Raw genomic sequence first — 19329 nt, forward strand, 5'->3', positions numbered from 1 at the left:
TCCAATAACCTTCTCAAGTGTCAGGGAGAAAAAAAAAAAAAAAAAAAACTATCATCAAACACGTCCGTGAAAATACACACCCACACTCACACGTTTAGGAATCAAACTTCTCATAAATCACCTTATCATGAGTTGGCATAATCAATCCAATGATCCTAACAATGACGATGAATATGGCAATAAAAAATTCAAACAATATGAAATCAAAGAAGGTATTGCATTTTTAATTGAAATAACACCAGAATTATTAACTCCTCAACTTAATTTAAATTCTCATAGTCAATTATTTGAAATATTATCAAGTATAAATGATTTAATGCAAGAATTAATTATTACTTCTAGAAGTACTGGGATTGGAATATATTTTTATAATTGTGATAAATCAAATAAATTATCATCAATGAAAAATATTAATTGTATTGGATTTGAACGATTATTTCATTTGAATGTATTAAATTTAGCAAATATGAAAAAATTAAATGATTTAATTCAAGATGATATAAATAATATTAAATCAATTGATGAAATTTTTAAATATCAACCATTAAAGAAAATTGATATGAAATTAGGTAAAAAACAATCACAATCTGAAACACAACCACAGACACAATCACAATCACAATCATCAGGTTCAATACAAGAAACTCAATTGACAGTAGTTTTAAATAAAATGATTGATGAATTTATTAATAAAAAAGAGTTTAATAAACGAAGAATGGTTTGGATTACTACTAATGATAAACCATATCATGAAGAATCTGAACGTGAAGCATTATGGAGAACAATTGATGATTTTTATTATTATGGGTTTTTCATTGAACCATTATTTTTATCTACCAATGGACAAAAACCATTTGATTTTGAATTATATAAAGATATTTTTATGAATACAAATTATTTGAAAAAAAGTCAAGAGAATCTGGAAAATTTAACCCGCACTGTTTATGATAATGATGATGATCAAAATAATGATGACGATGAAAATCTTATTAAACCAAGTGGTGGATTTTCTAAAGATAGTGTTGTTTTCAAGAAATCTGTCGTTGGTGATCAAATTAGGAAAACTATATTTAGAATCAAAGAAGTTAGACGAATACAATTTACTTGTGATTTAATTTTAAGTGATAATGGTAAAGTTGGTGGTGGATTTGGTTGTACTATTAAAGGATACATGTTATATTCTCATGAAAAAATTAATCGTAATGAATTATTACTTTATACAAGATCAGAAACCCTTAAAAAAGTATTTGTAAGTACTAAATTGATGCAAAATGGAAAAATAATTGAAATTGCAAAAGATTCCAACAAATCATATCAAGATCGGAAAGAAGAGGCGGGAATAAAAAAGGGATATGAGATTGGTGGTGGACAAGATATTGTTATATTAAATAAACAACAATTAGAATTCCTCACCAATTATTCTTTTGATCATAGATTAAAAGATAGTGATGATCATCATGATGGTGAAGATGGAAATGATAGTTTGGAAACAGATATATCAGATGATGATGATGATGATGAAAAAGTAGGAATGACAGGTGGAGAAACAAAGCCAGTGTTGTTTTCTAAAGCTCCATACTTGAAATTAATTGGGTTTAGAGATATTTCACATTTTAACCCTGTATATTCCTGTGGTGCACCGATTTTTGTTACACCTGATATTGATAATGGAATGACATCTTCAGCAGTTACCGGTGGATTTACTAATTCTTTCAAAACATTTGCTTCATTATATCGATCATGTGTGAAATTAAATCAATATGCCATTGTTTTCGGTTGTACAAGAAGTAATTCTCGACCCTATTTGTATGCTTTATATCCTACTCAAACAACAAACTCATCCAAAATACCATTTCTGAAAAAACTCGATGACAGTGATGATGATGATGATGATAATGATAATGATAATGTTGATAAAAATCAAGATGAATTCCCACAAGGTTTCCTACTAATTAAGTTACCTTGGCTTGAAGATGTTCGGGCATTACCTAGAGAATATATCACAAATACTCAACGAGAAGCCATCCATAATGATGACAGTTTAATTGAAAGTTTTAAACAATTATTGCCTAAATTTGAACTTCTGCATTATGATCCTCGAGAATTCCCTAATGCATCATTAAATTATTTTTATAAAGTTATCAAACATGAAATTTTACAAATGGAATTTAAACTTTCTCAAAAACCATTAATAGAAAATGATATAACAATGCAAAAATTGGTACAATTGAAAAATTCAATAAATAATGATGATACTGCTATTGAATTATTACAAAAGATTAATTCTCGTATGGATGAAATTGATTCTACTATTGGTGTTGAAGTTTTGAAACGGAAACAAATGGAAATTGATAATCAAACTGATAAAAAGAAAGAAAAAAAATTTAAATCAGGTCCAATTTCTGATCAAGAAATATTACATGCATGGGAAAATAATCAATTGGATCGATTTTCAATGGATCAATTGAAAGAATTTAAAAGAAAATATCCTGAAGTTAAATCAGCTAATAGGAAAGCTGAATTGATTGAAAACATTAGTCAGTTCATAAATACTCATAAAAGATAAGTCAATGTGTGTATATATATTCACACCAGAAGTTTGTTGGTAGTAGGGTTAGTGATTGCAAAAAAAAAAAAAAATTGATTTTTGGATTTACTATACATATTGAAAATATTCTGATCTTTGTAGATTAAGATTAAATATATTAAAATTTGATTTACAAGACAGGTATTTGAACCTGTGAATTATAACTAGTGATGAACATTTTTTTTTTTTTTTTCCATCAAATTTATGACAAATTTTTAATGAAAACACAAAAAATAAATCAAACAAGTATTTTATTAACATAGCTATATAAATCATCGTATAACTGGAATATCAAATAAAAAGTTCTGTCTAACAATGCTATATATTAGTACTAACGAGTTATTTTTCATTTTTATAGAGTCATATAAAGTTAAGAACTTCAAAATAACTCATTCCCCAATCTCCACATAAATCCAACACAAGAACAGTCACAACAGCAAAACAAAAAAAAAAAACTATCTCTTAAAGCCGATACTATCCAATTATGGGTTTCAATATTCAATAAGCCCTTGGAAATTACTTATATCAAATGATTTGATGATATTATTGTAGTATAGTTTTGAAGTAGTATATTTAAAATTAAGAGGTGGGTTTCCATAAGAAACTCTCGGTAGCTTAGTTGGTAAAGCATTAGACTGTAACTGAGTTTTATTGTTTGCAATCAAACAATTAGAATGCGATCTAAGGATCGGGTGTTCGACTCACTCCCGGGAGATTTTCTTTTTCTTTAATTTTTTTTTTTTAATTTTTTTTTTTGCATTCCCAAAATAAATAGCTTGCTACCATGTGAGACTAAAGTATACCACGAAGAGCTTATTTATAAAGTAGTCTATTTGAAAACATGACCTGTGGTTTGTCTCTTTTTTTTTTTTTTTTTTTTTTTTTTTTTTTTAATCCACAACCATGCTTCCCTCTAATTTTTAAAACTTAGAATATTCATTTATCTTAGTTTTCTGCATTGCAATTTGAGTCGTAAACAAACAACAGCTTTTTAAAGAAAATTAATTCATATATGTATGAATTTGATTGCCTTTAATTCACTAAACAATAATAACTTATACACAATTTATTAACCAAACGGTGTTATAATTAAAAAAAAAAAAAAAAAAAAAAAAAAATTATTTCCATTTCACAAACCAGACACATGGTAGCACATCAAAATCACTCTCGATAGCTTAGTTGGTAAAGCATTAGACTGTAACTTGATAAATTCTAGATATTGATATCTAAGGATCGGGTGTTCGACTCACCCTCGGGAGATATTTTTTTTATTTTTTTGCTTTGCTTATAATTTCTTTTAAAAAATATTTACTAGCATTTTTTTGGGGAAAGAGGGATTAAGTTGGTTTATACAGAAGGAAGAAATAGTTATCAATACTTCTAAGAGTATACATTTTTTTTTTTTATATTGTTTTTATTGATTCCTAAAATCCAGGACCCAAATTCCACTGGAAATAGATTAAATAAGCAAAAGTTAATTTTGAATTTGCGTTTCTCTTCTCTTTAAGCCTCTTTAAACAACCCCGCCCCCCTCGCTTGCTTTGATTTGATTTGATTTGTGGTGGTGGTTTATAGAATAAGTTTATTAATTCCCACGATGTCGATGATGTCGATGATGTAATTGATTTTGAAAACAAAAATAAAAAAAAAAAAACAAATAATGGATGAACAATAAAAAATGTACAATGTGATATAATTTTTGACATGTGGTTCAGAAAATATGTCAACTGTCAACGGCTGTTATTTTTTTTTTTATTTTTTATTGTGTGAGTGAGTGATTTTAGCTACAATTGTCATGTTACTCCACAATTCACAGTTATTGATAACGTTTAATGACTTAAGTTTTAGTATACATATTGACATATTTTTTTTTACTATGAAGATTGACGATTAATCATCATTAGTTGGTTTATAGAATTCATCTGAAATACACAACATTCACTAGTGCAACAATAAATATTTTCTCAAAACCATGAGTGATATTTACCGGGTTCATTTGTCATCTAGACGAACAATAAGGCTGTGGCCATCGCTGGCTTCAAATCAGTATGATAACCAAAAAAAAACCCCCTAAAGTTTGGGCTAGTAAACTGATAACCAAAAAAAAAAAAAAAAAGAGAGAGACATTTATAGATTAAATAACAAGAAATGACATCACATTTGCAATACAGTTATCAATTATTTAAGCAATTGATTGATTATATGTGATTATTATAACAAAAATCATATAACAAAAATAACTTTAAAGGTGATTTCCTCTCTCTAGTGTTGTTATTGTTGTTGCAATTCTATGACTCTAACCTATGGTAAATAATCCAATTGCTATTTGTATATAAACCACACTAAAAACTGCAATTCGCCAGTTTTTCTTTTCTTTTTTTTTTTTTTGATATAATTTAACAATGAATAAGTTTTTAACTTTTTGGAAAAAGCCTTTTTTTTTTTTGGAAAATCCCAACTAAGCACGTTGGAGGAATATTGGAATTATAGTTATTTATAGAAAAAAACAAAACAATCAGAGAAAAAGCAAAGTATTTGATATGTGTGATGATATCAGAATTCAATTTCAATTGTTGCTATTAAGAAGTTTGTTATTAAAACCCCTTCTCATCAAGAACAGTAAATCGTTTTATAAAATGTTAAAAAAAAAAAAAAGCAATTGCATTTCAAATAAACACTAGACGGAGTTTATTTGTTTCAGAGTATCACCCACCATTTTCAAACTTCCGGATTAACTAACCGACCTCTCGCCGACATTTCCGGTGACAAATTTTTTTTTTTTTTTTTTTTTTTCTTCTTTTTTTCCTTCGGTTAAATAAAGCTCGCAAATATCGGAACGAACAAACCCTTTGACCCAACACCACCAAAGATTCGGAAAAATACATTCATTTACCTTTTTTTTTTTCGAATTTTAATGACCACAGAAAATAAACCACAATAATAATAATAATAATAAAGTGGCCTAGTTTAATCTTCTCGAAATGGAAAAGATAAAAAACAATTTCAACCAATCACATCTATTGCATTTGTAATAGATTTTGTTACTTCACTTGATTATTACACAAATAAGGTTGGAATATGAATATTCGAAAAACAATTTAAATTGGGTGATCTTTTTTTTTTTTTTTTTTCTTTCGTCTTGTTTCTTTAAGGATCGGAATGTCGGGGTTGAGCTTGTGACTTGCAGCATCAGCATCAGCATCAGCAGCAACAGCAACAGCAGCAGCATGTTTCTAAATAAAGTTATCCATGATTGTTTCTATATATGAAACCAATCACCAGAAGTTAAGCCTCAGACTAGTTTGTGTGTTTTCAAACAGAACTGTAATAGAGGAGTTCAAGCAAGGCAGAAAAAACACACACAAAACTAAGTGCAATTTCAGTTTGCATTGGTTATTTGGTAAGCAATGACATCAACAAAAAAAAAAGGAAGAGAACTTTCAGGTGATGCAAAGAATTAGCAATTAAAGTTTTCAACGATAAACATGTGGGACCAAGATTTGCATTATTATTTTACTCCACTTACTTAATGGTTCTTACTCCTTAGATTATACAACATTTTCAATTTCAATAAAGAAGACCACCAAAAAGAATAATTAGCCGCAGCTGTGGTGGCAATAGTGGTTGTTGTTGTTGTTGTTGTGTCGCATATGGAAGAGGAATGGAAAAAATTGCAAAAAAAAAAAAAAAAAAAAAAAAAAAATACCGCACCTGTTAACTCTTTTGGAACACAAAACAAGTATTTTATTTTTTTGTTTTCGCTCTTTCTCTCTCTCTCTCTCTCTCGAAGTTTACGATTCACGCGATAGACGTGACCCATAATAAAAAATATAACAAGATGTGTAGATCCTCCTAAAAATTTAAAAAATTTGTACACATTTCCAGGCTTTGATTTATTAGAAGATTTGTCAGCATCGGTAACAATGATAATCTCCCCACCTTAAACTTTAGTAGACGGAATCAAACACTTGAAGAACTTATAAATCATCTTCGAATTCTCCCGACTTTGAATTTCGGTTTTTTCCTATTGCTTCTTTTTTGCTTCTATTATTTAGGATAATAATTTTCTCAGTTACTACTTAACTATACTTAGTGTATATCACCGACAAGAACACCGAAAAGGTATGTTAATTAGTTAATTCTTTCTAGATTCAACCTCAACATGGAATATTGCAACAACAACAACAACAACAAAGAGAAAAATGGACTTTGTTTGCTCTAACAAATGTGAGCAGATTTTGAATTATGCTTGCTTTGGCAACAACTATTATAAGATAGCAACGAATAATAATCACCTTCTCCGTATACTACTACTACCTATATCTATTATTTCTTGTATGGGTTGCGGTGCCAAGATTCACAAATCGTTTAACCCCGATATCTTACATCTTATTTCGATCCGAATATAATTCAGTGTCACTGCCTTATTATTTTCACTTGTCACCCCATTAAAGGCGCATTGTTTTCAGAATATAAACTTTTAAACACCAATTTATCGGTGGTTTCCATAAATGTTTATCAGAAATATATTATATGCCGATAAATCCTGAATTTTCGTATTAGCGATGAGATTTACTAAAAAAATGGAGAAAAAAAAAAAAAACGAGAACAACACCAAGAAAAAAAAAATAGTGACTAAAAATGTCGTGGGAATTTAATTTATCCTCCCTCCTCCCTCCTTCCCCAGATACCCCGATTCAGAAATAATGTCAAGTATTCACTCACTCACTCACTCACCCACCCACTCACCCCATTCAACAACCAACGACTTTTTTTCTTTTCTTTTTATTTCTTCACCCCACACAACAACAACCACAACCTCACATCATTTGGCGTTTAAGTTTAAGACATCATGAATTTATATTGGGGGGATTTCTCCGCAGATTTTTAAAGTATTTGTTTATAATATCTGTTTTCTATTCTATTATTATCATTTCTAATTTAGTTGCGATTTGCGTTACGGTGGGGTTTTTTTTTTTTTCTTTTTTCCTTAGTTTACTCCACCTAATCATACACATACATTTATATATATATATATATATATACTACCCCCCCCCCCCCCCCATGATTTCCACTATTTGATTTTTGTTGTTATTGTTGCTATTACTGTTCAGCAATATTCCTCATTCTTTACTGGTTTCTGTTTATATGATACTAACTTATCTTTGTTTACTATAGTCATGAACTCCGATCTCCTTCCTCCACCTCCACCCCCAGAATATACTCAATCCCTTGAAGATTTACCCAAATATACTTCATCATTAAACTACTATGGATTATCATTAATTAAAACAGAATTCATAACCCCATATCAATACAATAATGGCAACCGTTCCTGGAAACCAGTATTACTCGAGTTGAATTCTACTCAATTGAAAATATACAATTTGAACGTTGATAAGAAATTACAGGATTTACTAATATGTTTATATTTTGAATTAAATTGTTTAGATCAATTAACTAAAGATATCAATTCTCATTATAAAAAGAGTAAAGGTTTTGATTATAGTGAATTATCATCGAATGATACCGACGATATCAGTGATTTGTTTTCTGGTGATGCCTATGGTGGTAATGATAGTTCCAAGTTATCTTTAAATGATTCCAAATTGGGCAAATTAAAGAATAAATTTAAAAATCAAAAGTCTAGTAAAACATTACAATCAATAAAATCTTATTACGACGATTTATTAAAAGACAATAAATTTTTTTTTGAACCAACATCTTTGACAAAAGAATATAATCAATTTGCTAAAAAATATCGAGGTAATTTAATGCATTGTTATTCTTTAGCAAATTTACAGGTTGGGGAAGCACCTTCTTTGAACCAAATAATTTCAGCAATTTATAAAGAAGAACATAATGGTAACACCAATAATTCATCACTTGTCAAATATAAAAATACATTGCGTCTTCGAATTGAATATAAACAAATCTTACTTCAATTTTGGTCATTCTTTGGTATGATTAGTTGGTTTAGAAATTTCACCATTGGAAGAGATTTGAGTGTACCTGTTGAAGCAAGACATGTATCACGACTCAAATCTATACCTTCAAGAAACACAAGTCGAAACAATGCATTATTGGCTGCCACTGCTGCTGCTGCAAACTATGGAAGAAATAGGGACAGGGACAGGGACAGGGACAGGGACAATTCTCCAGTTGATGGTGTTGACGAAGATTTGTCGATGTTTCACTCCAACTATTTAACTATTAAAGGTCAAGATAATAATAGTCATTCCGATACCAGTAGTGAGAATTCGTCGGTATTTGATAATGAGAGAAGAGGATCTATAGTATCAACAACTACATCAATAGAGCCAATTGACCATGTCACTATTAATAATTACAAGTTTTATTCCCAAGAGTATACCTTCACCACTGCTGAAAAGCAATACATTTCTAATTGCATACCAGATTTGAATTCTTTTGATAAATGGAATGGGAAATTAATTACCATCAGTAATGTTGGTCATTTTGTGAAAGATAAAAGATCTTTTGAAGACAAAGATGATGTTTTCATTAGTTATGCTGCATTAGGGAACTTGGTACAATCATATGATAGAAAATCTCATGACGATTCATCAATGATTACAACCCAAACTTTTGTAATTCATCAAAAAGGGTTAGTTGGTTTAGGGACACAAATTTGATTCTTATAATATATAGATTGATAGAATACCTTAATATCTTTTACGAATTAATAAACACGACCATTTTTTTTTTTTTTTTTTTTTTCTTTTTGGTTAATGATATCATTAAAAGCTTTGATTTGTATTGTAGTAATTGAAAACTTACCATTGATAGTTTTTGTTACAGAAGATTCAAGTTCCCGCCCTAAAAAATTTCTTTTGTGTGTGTGTGTGTGTTGTTGTTGTTGTCCCCTAAATTGATAATTCTCGCCTCTTTATTTGTAAAACATGTACGTGTTACTTAATATTTATTATTATTAAATAGGAAACGGTGAAGAAAAAAAATTTTTTTTTTTTTTTTTTTTTTTTTTCCTTCGTTGTTCCCAACATCAGTTGAATTGAGCTTTAATTCTATTTTCTTTCTTTCTCTTTCTTTCTTTTTGTATACGTTGATCTGAAAAATATATATATATATTTCGGTTTTTTGCTTGTTTGTCTACACAAATATCTACCAAATCACTCTTTTCAATTATTTCCCTCCCCCCCCCCCCCCCCCCCTCCCCCACCTGCTGTTTTTCTTTAGAAAAGCATTGTCCATTTGTCTATTAATCTTTAGTCGTTAAGTTCTTTTTTTTTTTTTTTTTCATTTCAATTAAATCATTATGCCTACTCCTGCTGAAATCATTGCTGCTCGTCTCAATCGTGCCGATACAACTCAAGACGGTTATGAACAAGAACAAGAACAAGAAGAAGAAGAAGAATTGGTTACTTCCACTGAAACTACTTCTTCAACCAATGCCAAACCATCAATTACTGATGAAACGGCTTTTCCTACTTTAGGTGGTAAGAAATCTGCTTCACCAGTTATTTCTAATACTGGAAGTGCTTCAACTTGGGGTCCCCTGATGAAAACTCCAGTTCGTTCTTCTACTGCAAGTCCTGTTCCAACCCCTGTTCAACATGCCACTCCAAAAACAACTAATGGAATCAAATCTAAAGTTTCTACTATTCAAGAAGCTTTTTCTTTGGATGTTGAAGATCAATTGAATGTTGCTCGTCCAGAATTTATCAAGATTTTAACTTTTGTCAAACAAGAAACTAAAACTAACATTGAATGTACTACTTCTCAACACACCAAAAAGAGAACTTTTTTAATTACTGGTAGACCTGATGAAGTTAAATTGGCAAAACGTTTGGTCATTAAAAAATTGACTAAACCAGTCAAGATCTCTTTTAATATCCCTGCTAAATTGAGATCTAGAGTTATTGGACAAGGTGGTAAAACTTTGAAACCAATTATCCAAGCCAATGAAGTTAAAATTGAAATTGGTGACCAAATTGAAGGTGAAGACACTGGTGATGATGAAACTCAAGAAGAGGAAAAAGAAGAAAAAGAAGAAGAAAAAGAAGAAGAAGAAGAAGATATTTTCTCTAAAACTGTCCAAGTTACTATTGATGGTGATGTTGAAGGTTCTAAACGTGCTAAAAATGCCATCTTGGCCATTGTTAAAGAGGAAACAAAGAATTTGTCAGCTAAAGTTCCTGTCAATGAAACTATCAAACCATTTGCTATCAAAGAATTAAAATCAATTGTTGACAAGTTTCCAACTTTAGAATTTGCAATTCCCGATTACAAATCTAATAGACATACAATTGTTATTGTTGGTGAACGTGAATTGGTTTTAGAAGCTAAACCAGAAGTTAAAGCTGCTTTAGAAAAATTATCTAATAAAGTTGTTATTGAAGAAGTACCAATTCCTAAAATTAAACAACAATTTTTACCAATTGAACAAGTTTTCAATGAACATAATGTTTTAATTCAATTACCAAAAGATGGTGAAGGTAAAGTTAAATTCATTGGTGATAAGAAAAAAATTCCTGGTGCTCAAGCTTCTGCCAAAAAAACCACATCTCAATATAAAGTTGAAATTTTGGATATGTCTAAAGCTCATAAAGGAAATTTGAAACATGTTAAAGCTGTTGCTTCTGTTTTAACCAAGACTGGTGTTTTTGATGAAATTGCCAAGACCAATGATGTGACCATTCATGTTCCATCCAATAAAGATCTTGTAACTAGTGCTACAATTCCTATTGAAATTGTTTCCAAAAATGATGATGAACACATTAAAATTGCCAAGAAGGCAATTGTTAATCAAGTTAATAAAATTACTCCTGATTTGACTAAAAATATTGAAGATATTGATGAATTTTTATTGAATAAAGTTGATGAAACCATTAAAGATATTTCTAAACAACAAAGTGTTGAATATGTTATATTGGGTAAAATCATCACTTTATTTAATTTTCAACAATCTAATGAAGATGCTGAAGATTTTGATGATGTTAGTGATCCCGATTCTGCATTTAAGAAAGTTGATGAAGCTTTAAATAAATTAAGAGAATTAGCAACAAACTTGACTAATGTCACTTTATCGATCACATCAAAGGAACAAGATCAAATTTCTGGTCCAAGAGGAACAACTTTGAAATCTATTTTGGCTTCTGTTGAACCAAACACTGTCAAGATTGAATTACACCATCCAACATCAGATGAATTGTACATTCATGGTATCAAATCTTCTGTGGCTACTATCAAGAAAGAAATTGAAAATGTTTTAACCGATGCTAAAGAGTTTGGTAATGAATACACTACCACTATTCAAGTACCATCACAAGTTCTTTCAAGATTGATTGGTAAAAATGGTGCCAATTTAAATCAAATTAGAAATGAATTTGGTACTAGAATTGATGTCCCCCTTGAAAAAGATGAATCAAAAGATAAATCATCAACCAAAACTGAAGTGACAATCATTGGGGTTAAAAGAAATGTTGAAGAGACCAAGACTAAAGTTGCAACATTGGCCAAAAAATGGGCTGATGAAACTTTAGTCAGATTAAGAATTGAAAGTCAATATCATAGAAGAATGATTGGACCCCGTGCTGTGTACATCAATCGTTTACAAGATAAATATAATGTCAAAATTAGATTCCCATCAGAGAATTCGATCAATTTTGCTGATGCACCAAATTCTAAAGATGAAGTTACTATTAAAGGTCCATCTAAAGGTGTTGCTAAAGCAGAAGAAGAATTGAAAGAATTATATGCTTTTGAAAAAGAAAATGGGTTTAAACAAATTATTCAAATTCCATTAAAGGCAATTGCTAGAGTTATAGGTAAATCTGGTGAAACCATTAATGATATTGCTGATGGTACTGGTATTGAATATACTTTTAACCGTGAAAGTGAAGAAAGTAAAGGATATTCTGAAGTTGAATTAACTGGTTCCAAATCAGCTTTAAAAGAAGCTATTAGTAAAATTCAAGAAATTATTGATGAAGTAGAAAATTTTGTTTCTCGTTCTATTAAAGTTGAACCAATTTATCATCGTGATTTAATTGGTCCTGGTGGTTCTATTATGAAAGAAATCATTTCTAAAGCTGGTGGTGATGAAGTGCCAAGAAATAGACAATATAAATTATTAAACATCCCCAATGAAGGTTCTGGTAGTGATGAAGTTACATCTCAAGGTGATAAAAAAATTGTTGATAAAATCATTGATGCAATTGAAAAAATTATTGAAGAAAAAAGAGCTTCTATTACTCAAGAAATTGATTTACCTAAAGAGAAACATAGATTAATTATTGGTCCAAATGGTACTATTCGTCATTCATTACAATCTGAATTTGGTGTTACTATCGAAATTCCTAGACCAAATGATGAATCCACTGTAATTAAAATCATTGGATTACCAGAAAAAATCGAAAATGCCAAAATCAAGATTGAAGAATTAACAAAAGATGATTGGAATGAATCTATTGATGTTCCAGTAATTTATCATGCTTTGGTTAGTGAAAGAGGTGCCATTTTCAAAAAATTAAAGAATGATTTTAATGTTGAAATTGTTCATGGAAATTTCACAAGATTAGCCAATAAATTATCTACTGCATCAATCCCAACCCCACCAGAATCAGCCTATCCTCAAAAAGATGGAGAATTATTTAAATTTACCATTGTTGACGCAAATGATTCTGCTACCACTGCCACCTCAGAAGAAATAATTCCTTGGAGATTAAAAGGTTCAGAAGAAGCCACAGCCAAGGCAGCTAAATTTATTAATGAAAGATTAGATTTAGCCAAGAATTCTAAATCAATTGGATGGTTTTATGCTTCACAACCATCAGTTTTCTCCAAAGTAATTGGACCACAAGGTTCTAAAGTTAATCAAATTAGAAAGAAATCAAACACATTTATTACTGTTCCTAGAGCTACTACTGATAAAAACGCTGCTAATTTTATTTATTTAGTTGGTGATGAAGATAATTTGAATATTGCCAAAAAGGAAATTGAAAATTTGTTGTAAATAGATTGATGTACTTTGATTAGTATTATAGTTAAAGTTTAGGTGTATTTGAATGAAATTCTCAAAAAAAAAAAAAAAAAAAAAAAAAAAGAATTAGATTTTGCAACGTTTCAATCATTGGTTATATACTGTAACGCAATCCCACTTGCCCCTCCTAGATTTTAAATAAAAAAATTTCTCTTCATGATTTGGTTTGGTTTGGTTTCCATTTATTCATTTTTCTTCTTGTGTCACAAAAAATAAAAGGTTGCGAAAATGCCATAAATTACAACAATCCACGTGACTCAAATGGAACCAAGTATCCAATAATAATAACTATGTAATATCCATCCATCCATCACTAAGCACACGACCGACCAAATTTATTTCTTTTTTTTTTTTTTTTTTTCTTGTGAATAAAATGCAAAACATCATTTTTATTATTATTATGAATGTTTATTATACGATTAAGAGAAAGAATTACCACAAGTTTGGCGATACCATGCCTTTACTTTGTTAGTTCATCTATAGTGTGTTTGTTAAGAAAAAGAAAAAGGAAAAAGGAAAATCTTGGTCTTTTATCTTGTATCTTTTATCTTGCTTCAAATGTCTCAGTTTATAATTAATTAATTACCTACCAAGAAAAAAAAAGAAGAATTGGTGCCATTCATGTAAATTATTTATTGTGGTTGCACATTTATTATACGTTCCAGACCACAGTTTTTGTTTTTTTTGTTTTTTTTGTTTTTTTTTGGTTAGGGTACTTCAACAACGCCTTGATTAAATTGATTTGACTATTAATTGTATAATGAAAAATTGAGAAAACAATTGGAAATTGATAATTATTAATGTGATATTCATATTATACGGATAAGAATAAGGAGTAAGAAAGAAGAAAGAGAAACGGCATTTTATCAAAAAACCAATTTAACTCACAAACTACACTTTTTCCCTTTGATTTGGGACAGATGGTAAATCTGAGCCTGTTTAGCAATTCAAGTGGTTGTATCTAAAACGGATAATAATTCTTCAATTAATATATATATATATATATACATATATTATATTCGCCGTAGGATAAGAATATATAGGTGATTCATTTTTATATTCATCATCATCATCAGTACGCCACAATAATGACAATTTAAATCTTTAAATGGCAAAGAGAGAGACAAAAAAAAAAAAAAAGAAATTTTTTTTTCTTCTTCTTGTTTGCCTTATTTTTTTTTTTTTTAATTATGGGTAGCATCTTAGCAGCTAAGTCATTATTGTTGTTAGACAAAAAAAAAAAAAAAAAAGAGAATACTTATAAAAGTAACATAAAGTTCCCAATCTCTTAATATTTTAGATCTTTCTGGTTTGTCCCTCCTTCTCCTCCTCCTCCCCTTTTTCCCTCTTGAGAAGTCTTATCATTTTTTTTAATCAATTATACCCCCCACCATTACTATACCATTACTATACCATATATACAAACACAATATTTTCAAATGGGTTTAACTGATTTATATAAACCTCAGGCAAGTCCGGAGAAGAAATCAGATACTAACACTGATAATTTGAGTGAATATTCTACTGATCATGAAATAGAAGCTGGGGTTCAATTGGATCAAAATGTTAAACAAATTGGTATAATTTCCGCCACTTTTCTTATTATTAATCGATGTATTGGTGCTGGTATTTTCGCTACTGGATCGACAATTTATACTTTATCAGGTAGTGTTGGAACATCATTGATTTTATGGGTTGCTGGTACTTTAATTGCTTTTGCTGGATTATTAGTTTATATGGAATTTGGATCTGTTTTAACTAGAAATGGTTCGGAAGTTATTTATCTTCAACATATTTATAAAAGTCCGAAATTTTTGGTTATTTCATCATATGCAGTGTATGCTCTTACTATGCCTTGGACTGCTGGTAATAGTGTGGTTACAGGAGAATATATTTTAACTGCTGCTGGGAAAGAAGTTACTCAATGGAATTCAAGAGGTATTGCCTTAGCGGTTGTTACTTTTGCCTTTTTAATTAATGCTATCAATGCCAAAGCAGGGTTATTTATGGCAAATACTTTGGGTTCATTCAAAATTGTCATTATTTTATTTATTATTGTTACTGGTTGGGTTGGTCTTGGTAATGGTATTAAAACTGGTCATTTCCAACCAACTCATAATTTCCATAATGCTTTTGAAGGTCAAACACCAACTGGTTATGGTATTTGTGTTGCATTATATAATGTCATTTGGAGTTTTGTTGGATATAGTAATGCACTGTATGCTTTAGGTGAAGTGAAAAACCCCATGAAAGTACTTAAAGTATCAGCACCACTTGCACTTTTAGGTATTGCCATTGCTTATATGTTGGTTAATATTGCTTATTATGCTGTTGTCCCAGTTGATGTTATTGCTGCTAGTAAAAGAATTTTGGTGGCAGACTTTTTTTATTATGCTTTTGGTACTAGAGCTAGTAAAGCTGCTGCAGTTTTTGTTGCCTTATCAGCTTGGGGTAATGTTATGTCAGTTATTTTCGCTCAAGGTAGAATTATTACTCAACTTGGTCGTTCTGGAGTTATTCCATTTTCTCGTTTCTTTGGAAGTAGTAAACCTTTTAATACTCCATTCACAGGATTACTTGAACATTGGTTAATTGGAGTCATTTTCATTTGTGCTGTTCCACCAGGTGATTCATATAACTTTATTCTTAACTTGGTATCTTATCCTTTGAATGTGATTAATACTTTATTAGGTGGTGGATTGGTATGGATTTATATCAGAAAATACCAAGGCAAATATGAATGGAACCCAAAAATTAAAGCAACTTTACCAGTGGCTATATTTTTCTTTTTATCTTCATTATATCTTGTGGCTGCTCCATATATTCCTCCATCAGAAGGTCAATCTGTTTATGAACATCTTCCGTACTGGTTACATGCTGTTGTCACTTGGGGTGTTTTCGGACTTGGTGGTATATATTGGGTGATCTGGACTCAAATATTGCCACGTTTTGGCGGTTATAAATTGGTTGAAAAAGAAGTTCTTGGTGAAGATGGATTCTGGAGAAATAAAATATATAAAGTTTCAAAAGATAGTACCGAAGAGGAAATACAGCAACAAGTTGAAGCTGCAGTTGAAGCTGAAGGTAATAAACTTAAATAAACAAATGGAAAAAATAATAAAAAAAGAAGATTAGACAATATTTCAGTTCGATGTTTCTCGTATTGTTAATTATATATTTATATATTTATATATTCTATTAGTTTTTAGTATCACTTTTAATTTAGGGAAGGGTAATTCATTTATTTAATACAAAAACAAAAAAAAAATCAAAGTACTTTTATTTAATATCTTCTGATTGGTATTTTAATATACTCCAAGTTATAGTGTTGTTGTTGTTGTTGTTGTTGTTGTTGTTGTTGTTGTTGATATTTTTCTTTTTTTGTCCACATTCACACGACCAGTCTAGTCAAGGAATTTCAAGAAGAAAAAAAAATTTTTATATTCTTTTTCAATCTCTTTTAGGTGTTGTTATTAATTAAGACCATATCCAACTAAAGACCCCCTTCACTCCCTTAAAAAAAATCAAAATCAAAAATGCCAATTAAAGCTATACCTAAAGTATCCATAGGAAGAAATGGGATAGGATCATTTGTGAATCCATGTCATAGAATAACAGTTCAATATTGTAATTGGGGAGGATCATCAACTCATCTTCGTGAATTATTAACTAATGGAGGATTAAATAATTATGCTAAATCGAAACCAAACATTTTTTTTGAAATTAAACAATTACGTGGTCATCCTAAATTAATTTTCCATTATAATAATAATGTTATTAAAGAAGTGGAAATAAAGAATATTAAACAAAATGAAATTATTAAAACTCTTAATGAATATAGTCAACGATCAGGTAATGAATTATTTAAATTTAATCATAAAGTCAAATCAATTAATGATTCTGTTAGAGGTATTTGGTCTCCATTACAAGTTCCTAAAGGTTATAGACATAAAATTTAAATTAATGAAATATTTTCCGTGTAAATAGATTGAATAAACACATAATAAATAAAGGGTTATAAAATTCTTGATAATAGTTGTTTCTAAAGTAAATAGATCGAAAGCTAACTTTTTTTTTTATGTTTTTCCAGAAATGTACCAAATGTAGAAGGCCGGTTTTATGAATGGATATAGTGACATTGAATCTTGTACAGAGCAAAGGTAGTCTAATATAAAACTCCTTTAGTTGCAGGAGTATATGCTATAGCTTTTTTTTTTTTTATGAACTTTTCCAATTGTAGATATCACATTTAAGTGAAATAAGAATATTTATTAAAGTTTTCAGTTTCCCTCAGGGATATTAATATCAAAGGAATGAAGGAAGGAAGGAATGAAGGAAAGAAGGAAGGAAGGAAGGAAGTAGTTATATATTAAGTATGTATCGTAGCATGTGCAGGCCCCCCCTCCCTCCCCCACACACACACACACACAGACAGAAAACCTCAAAACAAAAAAAAAGTCAACCAATTTAATAAACTTGTCTTTTAGCTAACGTTTATATTTTTTTTTTGATTGGTCTACAATTCAAACACACACCCACACCCACACATTTCATTGAACTTTAATATTTAAAGCCATGACATTATTAACAGCAGAAAGATTGGTTAGATTAGCTTACAAATATCCAAGTTTATCTAATACTTGGTATTTAATTGCCACTGCTTGTTTGACAGTGATAAATCAACCTGATGAAATCCCCAAATTATATCATTTTGCCTTGCGTCAACAATTATTACAAGATCCTACTTCTTCTTCATCATCATCTACAACATCTACTTCATCATTATTAACTGATAAATATTTAATTCAATTAGCTAAAGATTCAATTGATTCTGCCAAAAAATATCAAGATTTAACTGCTGTAGGAATAAATTTACCTGATATATTAATTCCTAATACTTATTATCAAAATTTACCATTAAATTTCAAATTTTCTAAAAATGAAGATATTTTCAATTTTCAAGATAAATTAACTGCTAGATTTAGAGAAGTTATTTTGAAAAGTATTGCATTAATTGGATTACCTAAAGTAATTAATTCTTTAATGATATTAAAAACTGTTACACCAACAAATTTAAAATCAGGAAATATTCCTGAAAGATCTTGTATTGTTAATCCTGGTCATATACCTTCAGCTTCAATTTTAAGTGAAGATGTAAATGGAACAAAATTTGATGATAATAAAATTAAATTTAAAGAAAATTTATTATTATCATCATCATCATCATCATCATCATCATCATCAGTAGATACAATTGATGGACCAATATCTCAATCATCAATTAATATTAAACAAATTGAATCAGATTTAATTCGAGGATCTAATTTTTGGAATTCAATTTATCAAAATAAAATTAATACAAGAATTAAAAATCAAATGTTTAATGCTTATCCTGATTTATGGTATTTTACTTATCATCATATTTATTCTCCATTATTAAGTTTTATTGATATTATTAATGCTAAAGAAACTTCAATGTGTGTTGTTGCTTGTTTAATTCCTCAAGATGTAAATCCTCAATTAAAAGGTCATTTGAAAGGAGCTTTGAATAATGGTAACACTAAAGAAGAATTAAATGATGTTAGATCTTTAGTGTTTGATCTTTGTGATTGGAAAGGAGGAATTACATGGAAAGGAGGTAAAGAAAGTGTAGCAAAATTATAATCTAGATCGATCGATAGATAGATAGATAGATAGAGAGATAGTTATGTTTCTTTAAATA

General features: G+C 29.6%; 6 protein-coding genes and 1 non-coding gene across 7 annotated transcripts; all 7 read left to right on the forward strand. All coding sequences in view use genetic code 12, as the record gives it.

Annotated features, from left to right (window-relative positions):
- Positions 1–127: 127 nt before the first annotated feature.
- CD36_11090 (Yeast KU70 protein homologue, putative) lies at positions 128–2566 on the forward strand (the record flags this gene model as incomplete). The annotated part of the gene is made up of 1 exon (XM_002417705.1): positions 128–2566. One exon carries the CDS (start codon positions 128–130, stop codon positions 2564–2566), a length of 2439 nt encoding a protein of 812 aa, XP_002417750.1.
- A 1185-nt stretch (positions 2567–3751) lies between these two features.
- Positions 3752–3847, forward strand: tRNA-Tyr (GTA). The gene has a single exon. It is a non-coding gene; the product is annotated as a tRNA-Tyr (tRNA).
- Positions 3848–7767: 3920 nt separating this feature from the next.
- Positions 7768–9240, forward strand: CD36_11100 (conserved hypothetical protein; the record flags this gene model as incomplete). Its single annotated transcript, XM_002417706.1, has 1 exon — positions 7768–9240. One exon carries the CDS (start codon positions 7768–7770, stop codon positions 9238–9240), a length of 1473 nt encoding a protein of 490 aa, XP_002417751.1.
- A 641-nt stretch (positions 9241–9881) lies between these two features.
- CD36_11110 (RNA-binding, G protein protein, putative) lies at positions 9882–13580 on the forward strand (the record flags this gene model as incomplete). The annotated part of the gene is made up of 1 exon (XM_002417707.1): positions 9882–13580. The coding sequence occupies one exon, from the start codon at positions 9882–9884 to the stop codon at positions 13578–13580; it is 3699 nt and encodes a 1232-aa protein (XP_002417752.1).
- Positions 13581–15046: 1466 nt separating this feature from the next.
- On the forward strand, positions 15047–16708 carry CD36_11120 (high-affinity methionine permease, putative; the record flags this gene model as incomplete). The annotated part of the gene is made up of 1 exon (XM_002417708.1): positions 15047–16708. The coding sequence occupies one exon, from the start codon at positions 15047–15049 to the stop codon at positions 16706–16708; it is 1662 nt and encodes a 553-aa protein (XP_002417753.1).
- Positions 16709–17143: 435 nt separating this feature from the next.
- On the forward strand, positions 17144–17566 carry CD36_11130 (mitochondrial 54S ribosomal protein MRPL51; the record flags this gene model as incomplete). Its single annotated transcript, XM_002417709.1, has 1 exon — positions 17144–17566. One exon carries the CDS (start codon positions 17144–17146, stop codon positions 17564–17566), a length of 423 nt encoding a protein of 140 aa, XP_002417754.1.
- Positions 17567–18182: 616 nt separating this feature from the next.
- Positions 18183–19271, forward strand: CD36_11140 (conserved hypothetical protein; the record flags this gene model as incomplete). The annotated part of the gene is made up of 1 exon (XM_002417710.1): positions 18183–19271. The coding sequence occupies one exon, from the start codon at positions 18183–18185 to the stop codon at positions 19269–19271; it is 1089 nt and encodes a 362-aa protein (XP_002417755.1).
- Between the last annotated feature and the right edge of the window lie 58 nt (positions 19272–19329).

This window comes from Candida dubliniensis, chromosome 1, assembly GCF_000026945.1.
Source record: "Candida dubliniensis CD36 chromosome 1, complete sequence".
In the NCBI taxonomy this organism is placed as follows: domain Eukaryota; kingdom Fungi; phylum Ascomycota; class Pichiomycetes; order Serinales; family Debaryomycetaceae; genus Candida; species Candida dubliniensis.